Source organism: Acinonyx jubatus, chromosome B1, assembly GCF_027475565.1.
Source record: "Acinonyx jubatus isolate Ajub_Pintada_27869175 chromosome B1, VMU_Ajub_asm_v1.0, whole genome shotgun sequence".
In the NCBI taxonomy this organism is placed as follows: domain Eukaryota; kingdom Metazoa; phylum Chordata; class Mammalia; order Carnivora; family Felidae; genus Acinonyx; species Acinonyx jubatus.
The window spans coordinates 195,067,221-195,081,014 of record NC_069382.1 but is presented as its reverse complement, the minus strand read 5'-3'; the positions used below and the strand labels follow the sequence as shown (position 1 = coordinate 195,081,014).

The 13,794-nt window shown below is 54.6% G+C and overlaps 1 protein-coding gene and 1 long non-coding RNA gene across 3 annotated transcripts in view; one reads left to right on the top strand and one right to left on the bottom strand.

Annotated features, from left to right (window-relative positions):
* Window positions 1-2,896: 2,896 nt before the first annotated feature.
* LOC113592997 (uncharacterized) lies at window positions 2,897-6,848 on the bottom strand. Of its 2 annotated transcripts, XR_008296424.1 has the most exons (3): window positions 6,440-6,848; window positions 5,897-6,024; window positions 2,897-4,424 (listed from the first exon to the last, which is right to left on the bottom strand). It is a non-coding gene; the product is annotated as an uncharacterized LOC113592997 (long non-coding RNA). The 2 variants fall into 2 exon arrangements; XR_008296423.1 differs by having other exon boundaries at window positions 5,897-6,848.
* A 1,093-nt stretch (window positions 6,849-7,941) lies between these two features.
* The window catches only part of OTOP1 (otopetrin 1), a 35,601-nt gene continuing 29,748 nt past the window's right edge, over window positions 7,942-13,794 (top strand). Inside the window, exon 1 of the mRNA XM_027035709.2 lies at window positions 7,942-8,473. Within this exon, the coding sequence (XP_026891510.2) occupies window positions 8,077-8,473 (397 nt within the window). The 5' untranslated portion in view covers window positions 7,942-8,076. The remainder of the gene's footprint in view (window positions 8,474-13,794) is intronic.

The following is a 13,794-nucleotide window of genomic DNA, read 5'->3' as shown; positions in this document are numbered from 1 at the left end:
CACGCGAAAGTCCCAATCCCGGAAGCCCCATCCTGTTCCAGCATCAGACACAGGCTTGAGCTCCAGGATCTCATCATCTGAATCAAGAGCGGTGCGGGGGCCTCGAGCTGACCACCCTCACAGGCGAGTTACCTGTCGATCGCACACCAAACATACAGCGGTGAGGCAGGCGCACGTACACGCAGTAACATTCGAAAAGCGGGGAGCGAGGCACGCAGTCGCTGGTCCACAGAAATCCAGCTGGGCGCGGGTCCCCCTCTCTTGCTTAGGGACCAGTGCTGCCTCCTAGGACTCTGACAAGGTGTCAGGCTCTACCCTGTGGGCTCTATTCGCCCTCCGTGTCAATTCTTTTCTGGAAGAAAACAGTTTGGAATCCAGCTTTCTCAGCCTGCTTCCTGCCCAGAAAAGGTCTGAGCTCCTGAGGGTTCTTCATTTTGCACCGTCTTCCCCTTGTGTCTGAGCTGGAGGTGTTTCCGCAAGAACAGTTTGCAAAGAATGAGAGGTCATCTCTGCGGCTGCATTTAAAGAAATCTTTACCTCCTCGAGCTACAGGGTAGACCCAGGGAAGGATCAGGCTCAGGACTTAATTGTGGGCAAAGTATCCGAGTCGGCTGACTTCTCAGTCTGGGAAATTTCATCCACCAGAGTCAGGGCCTGACAGGGAACAACCAGGTCTTGAGAAATGGACACCTACCTATGGCATGAAGTGGATGTCATCTGATCCACCAAGAGCAAGGCTGGGCATGCCCCACAGTGATGCATTGCTGAGTAGAAATGGTATATAAGCTTGAACGTGAACTGGAAGCCATGAGTCGGTTGCATGTACAGGTTGTCTCCTTTTTAAATTTTTTTTTTTTTTTTTTTTTTTTTTTTTAATGTGGGGCGCCTGGGTGGCTCAGTCAGTTGAGCAAGCAACTTCGGCTCAGGTCATGATCTCGCGGTTCGTGACTTCGAGCCCTGCGTCGGGCTCTGTGGTGACAGCTCAGAGCCTGGAGCCTGCTTCAGATCCTGTGTCACCCTCTCTCTCTGCCCACGCCCGCCTGTGCTCTGTTTCTCTCTGTCTTTCAAAAATGAATAAACATAAAAAAATTTTTTTTAATTTTTTTTAAATTATTTTTGAGAGAGTGTACAAGCAGAGGCTGGAGGGCAGAGGTGGGGGGGGGGGGCAGAGGATCCAAAGTGGGCTCTGTGCTGACAACAGCAGTGAGTCCAATTCGGGGCTCGAACTCACGAAATGTGAGGTCATGACCTGAGCCGAAGTCAGATGCTCAACCGCCTGAGCCACCCAGGCGCCCCTGCACTGTCTCCGTTAATCTACACCTGCAGTCCCTTGGGGAGCTTCTAATGAGTGGCGGAGAAAAAGCTCCAGCTTAGTTTCCAGGTGGTTCTGCATGATATGACGGCAACAGCCATCACGATACGCTGTCCCCCTGCGTAGACGGCTGCAGCCTTACAGCCCCACCCAAAGGTGACCCTGAAGGAAAGGCTGTGAAGGAAGATCTTCCCAGCGGGCTGAATGTTGAGTGGTACGTTTGCTTGGCCACTTTGGCCGGATTGAGAGATGGCCGGAGTACAAATGGACATGAACTCGTGGATGGTTGCTAACAGACTCCCAGCGTGGCTGGATGGTCAGTGACTTGGAAAGAAAAGAATTGGAAACTTACTGACAAGGAGGTTTGGGGAATAATATGTGGAGGGGCCCGTCTGCACGGATTCAGAGTGTGAAAAATGAGTCACGTGAGTGTTCACCAGGGGCACCGCCTGCAGGGGAGGGGGTAAGAGAGCATGTTCTGTTGGTGTCTGTCAGCCTCTGCCTAGCCACCCAGCGTTTCCTCCACGCGCCCACGTACAAGGTGCAAGATGGAGGGCTGTGCACACGCTCAGCAACGTAGAAGTCCTTCCCCAAGGCTGACCCGGTTGACATACTCTGCATACAGAACCTTCTGGAATGACTTGAGAAGGGGCTCTGAATTTTTACCACTTCTCCCTTCCCTTGAACCTGGATGGGCTCATGACCGCCTTCACCGACAGAATATGCCGGAAATGACGCCTTAGTGTGGCTTCTAAGGCTAAGTCGTAGAGACCATTCAGCTCCTGCTGGGGCTCCTGGGATGCTTGCTGTCCAGATGTTCCCTCCTGGGAGGCCCCCTCTCGAGGCTCAGATGGAAGGCTGTGGGAGGTTCAAGCTGCAGAAAGAGGGCACGTGTGGGAACTCAGCTGAGCCCAGGCTTTGGGTCCCTGGGGCACCAGAATGTGAATGAAGAAATCTGCAGAGATTCCAAGCCCTGGCCATTGAGTCACGCCCCAGCCGTCCTCCTCTTTCCTGCTGAGGCCCTGGACATTGTAGACCTGAGACGAAAAGCAATGCCCGCCGTGTCCTCTGTAGATCCTGACCCAGAGACCCAAGAGCACGACAAAAATGGTTGCCACACGCCAGCAAGTTGGGTAAGCGATTAAGTTTGCTGGAAGCACTGTGAACTGGGCAGGAAGCAGGCTGAGAAATCTGGATTCCAAACTGTTTTCTTCCAGAAAAGAATGACACAGAGGGCGAATAGAGCCCAGAGGGTAGAGCCTGACACCTTGTCAGAGTCCTAGGAGGCAGCACTGGTCTGCTGCTGATGCGGTACCTTTCCCTGGGGACACTGGCCTGGTGGACGTTCGATTCTATCAGACCCCTTCCATCATGAAGGGAGTGGGGGGACTTGTCCTCCCTGGATGACACACATACTCTGAAGAGGAGTTTGCCTTTTCCTTCCCATGATGCTTCTGCTGGCATTTATATGGTCAAGGAGTTCCACACCACACTGCTGCTGCTGCTTTTTTTTTTAACATTTATTTATTAAAAAAAATTTTTTTAATGTACTTATTTTGAGAGAGAGAAAGAGAGACAGAGCACGAGCGGGGGAGGGGCAGAGAGAGAGGGAGGCACAGAATCCAAAGCAGGCTCCGGGCTCCGAGCTGTCAGCACGGAGCCCGACGCGGGGCTCGAACTCACGGACCGCGAGATCAGGACGGGAACCAAAGTCAGACGCTCAACCGACTGAGCCACCCAGGCGCTCCTATTCCCAGGATGTTTATGGCAATGTTGCAAGGCTTTTGTCAAGGAGACCCGCCCCCCTCTTCCTTCGAGGACCCTGGGTCTGTGAACTGGCTCAGGTTTGGGAATTGAGTGAGAGTCTTGTAATGATTCAGGATAGATCTCTGTTTACCTTATCTAGAGATTTTCTAGTTATATAAATCAAATAATAATGCTTTAATAGGCTGCCTGTCATGGGCTGAATTGTGCCCCCTTGCCCAAAGATAAGCTGAAGTCCCTCCCATGGTCCCTGTGCCTGTGACCTTATTTGCAGATGTAATTACAATGCAAGTTAAGATGAGGTCATGCTGGAGGAGCGTGGGCCCTTAATCCAATGTGACTAGTGTCCTTATACAAAGAGGAGACGAACAGACACAGAGGAAAGATGAGCATGTGACAATGACAGGGACAGGGATTCTATTATGCAGCTGGAAGCTAAGGGGCACCAAAGATTAGGACCAGCCACTAGAAGCTGGAAGAGGCGAGGAGGGACCCTCTCCTAGATCCCTCAAAGGGAGGGAGTCCCTGTCGACACCTTGATTTCCAACCTCCAGGTTCCAGACCCGCCAGACAAGAAATTTGTGTTGTTTTAAGCCCCCCAGTTGGTTAAGCTTCCAGCTCTTGATTTTGGCTCAGGTCATGATCTCACATTTCTTGAGTTCAAGCCCTGCATCAGGCTCTGTGCTGATAGCGTGGAGGCTGCTTGGGATTCTCTCTCTCTCTCTCTCTCTCTCTCTCTCTCTCTCTCCCTCCCTCCCTCCCTCCCTCTCTCTCTCTGCTCCTCCCCTGCCTCTCTCTCTCTCTCTAAATAAATACGTAAACATTAAAAAATAAAAAAAGAAATCGAGAGTTCTGTATGGCTCAGATCTTTGAAACACTTATAAATCAGCGGAGGCAGAAAGATGGGTAAATCTGTCAATCTTCAGCATCGTTTTGAGTAGAGAGTAAAGGAGACCGACTTTAGTCTCCCTCTTTCGTGTCCAGAAACTTACATTTCATTGCTCATTAAAAGGAATCGAGGTGGCCCAGAGAAGGGAGTCCCACTTGACTCTCAGATGGGGATTGCGTGTTATGTGTCTTTGAGTTCTCAGTGAGGAAGGGCAGTGCGACTGCTCTAACAGGCAAACTGTGTAACGTTAGCGGCTTAGCACGGTAGAAGTTTTCTTCTCACTCATGGGGGCCCAGCTTCAGCGGGGAAACTCTGCTTTGCCACTCACGGGGTGGGGAGGGGGGCTCAGGCTGACGCACTCCGCCGTCTTCAGCACGGAGTTCGCGAGGGCGCTCGGGGTATCGATGCCATTGCTTCTGCCTCCGCTCCCCTGACCAGAACCTGGTCGCCTGGCTCCACCTAGGTGCAAGGGGAGAGTCCCTGGCTGGACAGCCACTTCCCGGTGACGATTCTACGCCGTGGAAGGGGAGCCCATGTTTGATGGTCAGCTGGCTGCCTCTACAGCATAGCCTCAGCTCAGTGTCCAGCATATAGTAGGTGCTCAGTAAATAACAAAGTGTCTCGGGTACTTTGTATTTGGTGGCACATTCCCACGTACTTCATATGTATCAGGCTACTTTGTCCCCATAGAAACCTGCGAGAATGGTTAGTATTAAGAGCTCCGTTTTAGGGAAACCTGGGTGGCTCGGTTTGCATCTGACTTCGGCTCAGGTCATGATCTCGCGGTTCGTGAGTTCGAGCCCCACGTCGGGCTCTGTGCTGACAGCTCAGAACCTGGAGCCTGCTTCGGAGTCTGCGTCTCCCTCTCTCTCTGCCCCTGCCCTGCGCACGCTCTGTCTCTCTCTCTTAAAAATAAATAAACATTACGAGAAATACTAAAAGAAGAGCTTCGTTTTACAGATGAGGAAATTGAGGCACAGTGAGGCTCAGTAACTTGTCCAGGGTCACGGCAGTAAGTGATGGAGCCAGGAATCGGACCTCGAAGCCTGGCTTTAGAACTCACCCACCGCCCCCCCTCCCCCGCCACTTGACATTGCCTGTCCCTACAAATCCATGCTGACTTGAGCTTGATTCATGAAAGAGACAATGAATTAATGTGCGCTGTAAAACCGCAAAATGAAATAAAAGCAGAGGTGATTTTTACGGAAGTCTGGGGCATTCGTGGAGTTCCTGCCCTCTGCCAGGCAGTCTCTCTCCCTCCCTCTCTCTCTCTCTGTCTTTCTCTCCCTCCCAGTTTCCCATGGCATTTGACACAAACTGTGGCTTCATTTTGTTGTCCCCAGGCCTGGCCTTATACCTGACACTTGGGAGGGGCTCACTACACATTTTCCAACGTAGGATAAAAACACAGCTTGGGTGCTAGGGAGCAGAGCCAATCAGACATAGTTCTCTTGCCTTCAGGGCACTCAGCATTGGAAAGACAGTTGACAATAGTCTACAGTGTGGGGCACGGACGGATGGGGAGCTGGACACACCCACAGGGGACCACAGAAGGAATAAGCTGGGTGTCTTCGTTTCCCGGGGCTGCCCTAACAAAGGCCACCAACGACACAGATATATCGGCTCAGAATTCTCGAGACTAGGAGTTCAAGATCAAGATGTCTGTTCCAGGCCTCTCTCCGAGTTTCTGGCAGTCTCAGGGGTTCCATGGTTCGTAGATGGCACTCTGTGTCTTCACATCACCTTTCCCTCTATATGTGTCTGTCTTCAGTCTCCCCTTTTTTGTAAGGACACGGCCATATTGGATCAGAGCCCACCCTGATGACCTCAACTTGATCGATCATTTCCAAATAAGGTCGCATTAACAGGGATGGGGAGTTAGGGCTTCACTGGAGGGGGGGGGGCGCATTCAACACGTGTTCACTGAGCACCTCGGGTGTGCTGGTCACCGCTGTCCTATGTGCTGGAGCTAGAGCCATGGACAAGATAGGCAATGTCCTAGACCGTTCGTTACGGCGGGAGAGACGGGCCACAGATGTACACACGTTCCAGGTGTGAGCTAAGGAGGAAAAGAAAGCAAGGGAAGGGGACGGAGCAGATGCGGGAAGACACAGCATTGTGCCCGTGCCCTGCGGGTCTGGTGAGACCCACACCTGGCTTGCTTGTTCATGCAACTTCCCCCCACTTGTGCCTTCGTTAACCCCTCACTTTATTTACCGAGCATCACCTGGCCTGGGTCTGGGGAAACCCAGCTGAAAGTCACAGTCTTCCTCCCAAAAGAGGAGCAAACAGTGCCTCCTCTAGGAACGTCTCACCCTTCCTGGCAGACTCAAGGCTCACCCAACCCTCCCCTCGGGGCAGCCCTGCTCCCCGGGGGCTGCTTGCTCAGTCCCCCCTGCGGGCCATGATTAGAAGACAGGGCCGAGTCTCACATCGGATGCTCTCTAGCCTCCCAGTGCATTCCCGACACATACTTGTCTGTTCAGCATGTCCCTGCCAGGGTGCCGGCTCCTTGACGGCAGTCTTTCATAGCTGAAGTTTCCAGTACCCAGAAGAGCCTGGCACATGATTCAGCGTTGGATAAGTCAGTGTTGGCCACACCAATGAATGAGTGAAAAAAAAAATGAGCGAATGAAGGCAAGACAAGGCTCCCAGGTTGACTCCCTGCTGGTCCAGCCCCCGCCCCCCGCGCCTTCAGGACTCTCTGGCAATCAGAACCGCTACACTGCAAGATGAAAATGTGGGTCTGCTTGTTCAAAAATTAATTTCAGGAGAGCAACAGAGCGTGAAACCCAGGGGAAGAGGGGGTCTCCTGGGTGAGGAGCCCTCTATTACAGCACAGGAGGCTCACGCGGGAGGCCTACCTTTCCTCCTCCAGGCTGCAGGCCCTCCAGCAGCTCCCTCACCCACTCCCTGCTCCCACTCTGCTCTCAGCCACCTCTGCCTTTAGGATGCTCTTTTGCAAAAACCTCTGGGTGGGGAGACTCTCCTCTTCAGTGGCATCTGAGCGGGACACCCTGGCAGACGCGGTCAGCTTCAGAGGGGCTGGGGTGCTGAGGGACGGGCTGGGGGCACCTGTAGCTCCGGGAAGGCCCTAGGCAGCTCCCCCCAACACCTCTGCTTCCAGAAGCAGCTTTCCATTCCCTTGGAGGGGGTGCACAGGTGATCTCTCTTCTTGGGAGGCAGCTCCTGGGCATCTGGGCATCTGGCAGACACACAAGCACACCAGATGCACAAACACAGACACAAACAAAACACACCCCTCCCCCATTCATAGACCTAGGGAGGAGCGCTGAGACGCCGTGGCCTCCTTGTCCCAACCAGACACACCCCTAAGACAGACAGCCAGACACAGACAGAGATTCACACAGAGAAAACATACGGTAGAAATACACAGGGTGAAGGACAGACAGACTCACAAGGACATTTTGAGGCTCACCTAGACCTCTGCGGTCCCCGCCGCAGCTCCTCTGGGACAGTCGGAACAGTGCTCACACCTGCGGCCCCTGGGGCACCCCTGCCGGACCGCATCAACGCCCCCTGCGCCTACTCGGTCCGGCTGACTCAGGTGACCCTTGGCCCCCCACCGCAATCCCAGGAGCCAGGAGGCACCTGTCGTCATCCAGGGTTTCCGTGACGCCCGGGCAGGGCTGGGTGGGCGGGCGTCCACGAAGCGGACAGGGGTGCGGACAGCGGAGGGCGGGCGGGGGGGCCGGGCACGGGGAGGGGACTTCGGGGGAGGGCTGGCCCGGGTCCCAGGCGTCAGGGGCGGGGAGCGGCCCGCGTGGGTCAAATAGTGGGCGGGAGGGCTGCCCCCGGGCTTTGGGGAGTCCCGGGAGGTGGGCAGTGCGCTTTCAGGAGCGCGAAGAGGCAGCCAGGGTCAGCCCGGGGTCAGCGGGTGGGGGGCGGCGGCGGTGAGCGGACCGGGCTGTGCACCTTGACCGAGGGAGGGCAGAGGGGAAGAAGCGGGGAGAGCAGGTGTCGCAGGGCGATCGGGAGAGGGGGACCGGTCGGCAGAGAGCGTCAGGGCAAGGGCGGGGGTGGGGACAGCCGGTGGGGCCCCGGGCCCGCAGCCACTTCCGGAACCAGACTCCGGGCGGGTCACTCCGTGATGCCCGGGGGCCAGGGGGCGCCTGCCTCTCCCCAGGCGGCCGGGAGCGCCCCGGACAGGGTGCCGTCGGGGCCCGCGGCCGGCCCCTCGCCCCAGCTCGCGGCCCCGCGGGAGTCCCCGGCCCCTCGGCGGGTCGCGCTCCGCGCCAGCGTCCCGCAGAAGCTGGCCGAGGCGCTGAGCAGCCAGTACGGGCTGATCGTGTTCGCGGCGGGGCTGCTGCTCCTGCTGGCCTGGGCCGTGCACGCCTCGGGCGTGGGCAAGAGCGACCTGCTGTGCGTCCTCACGGCGCTCATGCTGCTGCAGCTGCTCTGGATGCTGTGGTACGTGGGCCGCAGCGCCGCGCACCGCCGCCTCCTCCGCCCCAAGGACACGCACGCCGGCGCGCGCTGGCTCCGCGGTGAGTCTCCCGGCCGCCGGCAGGTGCGGCGCGAAGCCCGCCGGCTCGCCCGCCAGCCGCTCGGCGGCGCCCTTTCCCCCGACTTCCCTCTGCTCCGTCTTCCCCCGCCGCGTTTCGGGCTCTCCCCGCCTCCTTGACTTCTCTTTCTTTGTTAAGCCCGGGCTGTTGTAGCAGCCTCCTCTCTCTCTGCCGTCAGGCTCTCGGCACACATCCCGTCCTAACAGCCGCAGCTACACGAGCCCGCTCACGTCTCTCCCGGCTGAAATTCCTGCAGCCACGAGGGAGGCCGCACTCCCCGTCCTGGCTTTCACGGCCTGCTAACCAGCCCCCCGCAGTGCTCTCTGGTTTTATCCCCTCTTTTGCCCTCAGTTCTGGGCTCCCGAGAGGCTCTTAGTTCCCATTACGGTGTTTCAGGTCTCCATGCTTTTGCATATTCTGTTCCCGCCTCCCGCAGTGCCTTCCGCCTGCCTTGCCTTCCAGAACAGGGCTCAGGCCTCACTCCGTCCCCTCCAGTGGTGCTTTTCTGATTTCCCCTGCTCTTTGTGGTCTGACCACACTCCCCCACCCCTCACCATGCCCTGGGAAGACCTGTTCTTGATATCTCTGTCCACCCCCCCTCCCCACCACCCTGGGGGAGCTCTGTGAGGCTCACGTCTTAGTCCTAGAGCCACCTCCGGGTCTGGTGTGGAGGAGACGCTAAGAGTGTGCCTGCAGCTGGGGCGAATGGAATCGTGGCTAAGCGGCCAAGCATTGGGGCCGCGGAGGGTAATACACTTGCCAGGTAGTCAGGCCGCGGTGACTGAAACATCATCAAGATAGGAAGGTTCCCCTCCTCCAGGAGCTTCGGCCCTTGAGAGGGAGCTCGATGGGGTGCAGTCAAAGGGAGGAGGCAGTGGGGAGTCCGCCTTGGAGACAGTCCCTGTGAAACCTTCCCCGGAGAGGCCAGGTAATGTCACTGCGCGGGGACCACACACATCACACATCTCTACGTGACCGCTCGTCAGGTCTGACTTTAAATCTGCCCGAGAGCGTGGCTTTTCCTTGTCCTTGCGTGACCTTGGGCACGTTCCATAATCTGCCCACCCTGCCCGTTTCTGCAGGCGGGGAGCAGGAATCACACACCTGGGGGGACCAGTGACTGCTGGCTGGGTTCAGGCTGCGTGCCCAGCACACCTCCCCTCTCCTTCCCACCCACCTCCCTTCCGAGGTCTGGCCCCAGTGCCATCGTCTCCGCCCGCCCTGCCGGGAATTGCTGCCAACTCCCACTGGCCACCGTGGCTTTCTCTGTGTGCACCTGTTTTGCTCCGTGTCGGCTTCCACCGCGTATTAGGGCTGGCTGCATAAGAGCCTCGTTACCGGGTGAGATTTCAGGCTTCGTGGCCTCAGGGCCTGCGGCTAGTTCATCCTGCCTTTGGAAAAACTGGACCCAGTTCCAGGCTGGGCCCGAATTCCTGTTCTGCAAACGGTTGTTTGAGGGAGGCTCATGGTTTTGTGACTCTGAATGGCGGGGAATCCCGTGCCTTTTCCGGTGTCTGAATCAAACAAACAAATGGAAATGAAATGTTATTTTGAGGACACTGATTTACACAGGCTAGAAAAGATTACACACGTAGGCTTTCCACCTGGGCTTTGCTGTAGTGGAAGGTTCCTTTCTTTGACCCTCCCTCACCTCTTCCCTTCCTCTTCCCTCCCTCCTTGCCCCTTCCTTCTACCACCGTTCCCTCTCCTGCCCTTCCTCTCTCTGTCTCCCTCCTGTCTCTCTCTTCCCAGAAAGACTCGAAGCCTTGTGATCTCAGTCAGTGGCTGAATGGTGGTGCCGTTTCCCAAGATTAGGACAACAGAGGGAGGAACAGGGGTGGGGGTGAATAAATACGTTTCCTCTTACAGACACGTTACTTTTCAGATGTCTATTAGACACCCAGTAGTGGCAAATATAGAGACAGCACGTAGCAGGTGTTCAATAAATGGCGGCTGTTGAGACAAACACGATACCGTAACCATTCAAGTGAGGAGCGTGGTTAATGGTCATGGTGTGGTTCTGGAAGGCTTGGCTCCGTGTCCCAGCTCTGCTACGTTCACCTTCTGAGTCCCTGTTTCCTCATGAGTGAAATGAGAATCCCAGTTGTTTCTCGGGGAAGAGCTGAACGCAGTTTGCAAAACACTGTGATCCCTGTGAATGGGCTGCGGTTCATCAAAAAGCAAGAGGCTAACTGTCCCAAAAGAACATGGGGAGGCCATGGGAGATGCGTCAGCCCCAGCCAGCCCTGGGGTTTTCCTTGGAATCGTAGCTGGAAGGACAGGTTTGACTCAGCTCTGCCCTGGCTTCTGTGACAGTCCTAGACATCCGGGGCTCTGAGAAAGAGCCGGCCTGTGAAATTCGGGGCACTGATGTTTTCAGAGAAAGTTTTGGGTCTTGGTATGGGCTGTGAGGCATTTCTTTGAGCAGAAAATGTTCTGCTTCACCTACTGAGCATGAGAAAGTGAAAATTTCCTCTGGAACAAATAATATTGATGTATTAAAATATTTAGCAGAAATGAGGGGCTATTAATCCAGCTCTTCTGTTTGCTAAGTAAAGAGATTGGTTTTTTCTGGAAGGAATGACAGCAGCCTGGCTATCTCGTGCCAGCCCAGTGGGTACATTGATATGCACACTCAGTGAATAGCTGTTTCAGGCTGTTAATTGCTACGATGTAATTAACATCCTAGTTGTTTCTAGTTCCATTAAAGACTGTAGTGGTTTACTTACCAGTGGTAGGATTTTGTTGTTACTGTTCTGTCTCAAGTCCCGAGAAGTGTCATCAACACACAATGATGGGAACAATGACAATGAGAAATGAAGCTGTGTTTATTGAGTTCAGAATGCAGGCACATTAGAAGCATTGTCTCGATTATACGTCCCAGCAATTCTTTTTGGTAATGCTTGTGAGTAATCATCCCCAAATTTACTCCTTTTCTAAGATCATATTTTTGCATAATACTTGTTTCTTTTTTTTTCAGTTTTTTTTTAACGTTTATTTATTTTTGGGACAGAGAGAGACAGAGCATGAATGGGGGAGGGTCAGAGAGAGAAGGAGACACAGAATCCGAAACAGGCTCCAGGCTCTGAGCTGTCAGCACAGAGCCCGACGCGGGGCTCGAACTCACGGACCGCGAGATCGTGACCTGAGCCGAAGTCGGCCGCTTAACCGACTGAGCCACCCAGGCGCCCCAATACTTTTTTTCTTAAAATGAGACCCACCCATGTGTATGATACATTACATCTCTGTCCAGCATGCTGCCCCCAGAAATGGACTGCTCCCAGCACCGTGCTCGTCGTCCCTTAAGGGCCTGGGAGTGAAGGGGCAGAGGTGAGCTGCTTATGTCAGACCAGCTCAGGGGTGGTGGCTGTACCGGCTGTCGAGTTAAAGGTCAGGAACGTGGTGATGGGTTTGGGAAACGGGCTGTCCCCACTTGTGAGTAAGCGGGTCCCAGTGTGTGCGAGAAGAGGGGCAGGTGCCATGGGGGACGGCGGCAGGGAGCAGCGGAGGGGGGCCACCAGGGGAGGGGCGGAGGCACAGAACGTAGAGATGCAACAATTGAGCTCCCCATCACTGGGAATGTTTAACAGTGAGAAGGTGAAGAGGGACAGACTCCTTGCTTCCGGGCAGATGGCCTGATACTAACAGGTGTCAGAGAAGGCAAAAGTCTACTTCCTGTTTGCTTTCTGTCTTCTTCCTCAAGGCTCCCCGGAACTTGTGGGGAGCAACAGAGAAGGGAGCCAAGTGTACAGACTGGAAATTTTCGTGGTGCTTGGGCAGAACCGTTGGTCTGGTTTTGTTCGACGGCCTGGAATGAGCTCCCAGAATTGGCTGGGCTCTGGGGCTGGCGGGACCTTTGGACGTGGCCCTGCACAGAGGGGTGCGGACAACAAGGGGGCAGCAGAGGCTAAGAGCGTGCCCCTTCTCTGGGCATGTAGCTTTACTTCTGCCTCAGTTTCCTCATCTGTAAAATGGGGACGATGATACCACATATTATGAGACTCAGTGAGTTAGTACATAAATGCTTAGGAGCCTCTGGCACATCATAAGAGAAATATCTTACAAAATAAATGATTCAGCATTGTAGTGTGTAGGTGCAGGGGATGCGTGAAGGGAGGCAGAAGACAGCTGGGGGCGGGGGTGAGGGTTTAGGGATTTAGGGAAGGATCCCCAGAAGAAGATCTTTTGTTTTTGCTGGAGTCTGGGAAAAAAACATTAAAAATCATTTTAAAATGATAAAAGAATACACAGAATATAGCAAACTGAGCATGACAGTGACACCCGGCAAATTTCTGGAGCAGAACAACACGTCGGGGGTGGGGGGTTTGAATAATTCCCTTGGGAAGGAGAGCGGTGGGTCCCCAAGACCCAGCCTGGGGTCGCTATGACAGACTCTTGCCTAACTGCATGCGTTTTCTTACATATTATTTTTTGGATGAGATTTTTTTTTTGTCTAATAAAAAACTATAAACATAATGTCAGGATTTCAGCATCAGCAAGATAATGGGGCTGCCCAAAAGGCTGGTGCCAGTTTGGCGTTCATTGGAAAGGAAGTCAGACTGCACGTGGAATGCCTTGTCCCCCTCTGACCATCACACGGGCACCTGCAGAAGGGTGGCCCCAGGAGGGACGAAAGGATGTCGAGTCCAGAAGGGAGAGGAGGCGACAACCTCACTCCCGTCAGCCCCAGACCATCCTTCAGCTCCTGGAAAGCAGAGTTACTTCTTTTTTTTTTTTTTTTTTTTAATTTTTTTTTCAACGTTTTTAATTTATTTTTGGGACAGAGAGAGACAGAGCATGAATGGGGGAGGGGCAGAGAGAGAGGGAGACACAGAATCGGAAACAGGCTCCAGGCTCTGAGCCATCAGCCCAGAGCCTGACGCGGGGCTCAAACTCACGGACCGTGAGATCGTGACCTGGCTGAAGTCGGACGCTTAACCGACTGCGCCACCCAGGCGCCCCCAGAGTTACTTCTTTACGGAAGCCTTTCCTGATACCTTCAGACCAGGTGTGGACCCCAGGTGGTCTGGTCTCATAGGGTCCTCTATTTTCTTCTTGACGTGAATCAAGCAGGAGTTTGTGTTACTCGGTGTGTCGATCTCACCAGATTGTGGGCTCTTGGAGGCAGAGCCCCTGTCTGCATGTGCCCCCCGTTATAGCCTGAGCTCCTGGCACAGTGCCTGGCACGTAGCAAGTGCCAGTTGGGATTTACTGAATCGCCAAGTGAACGGATGGGTGAATGAATGAATGAGTGAGTGAGTGAATGATGACACAATCTCCAAGGAAGAGGATGACAGTTCTAG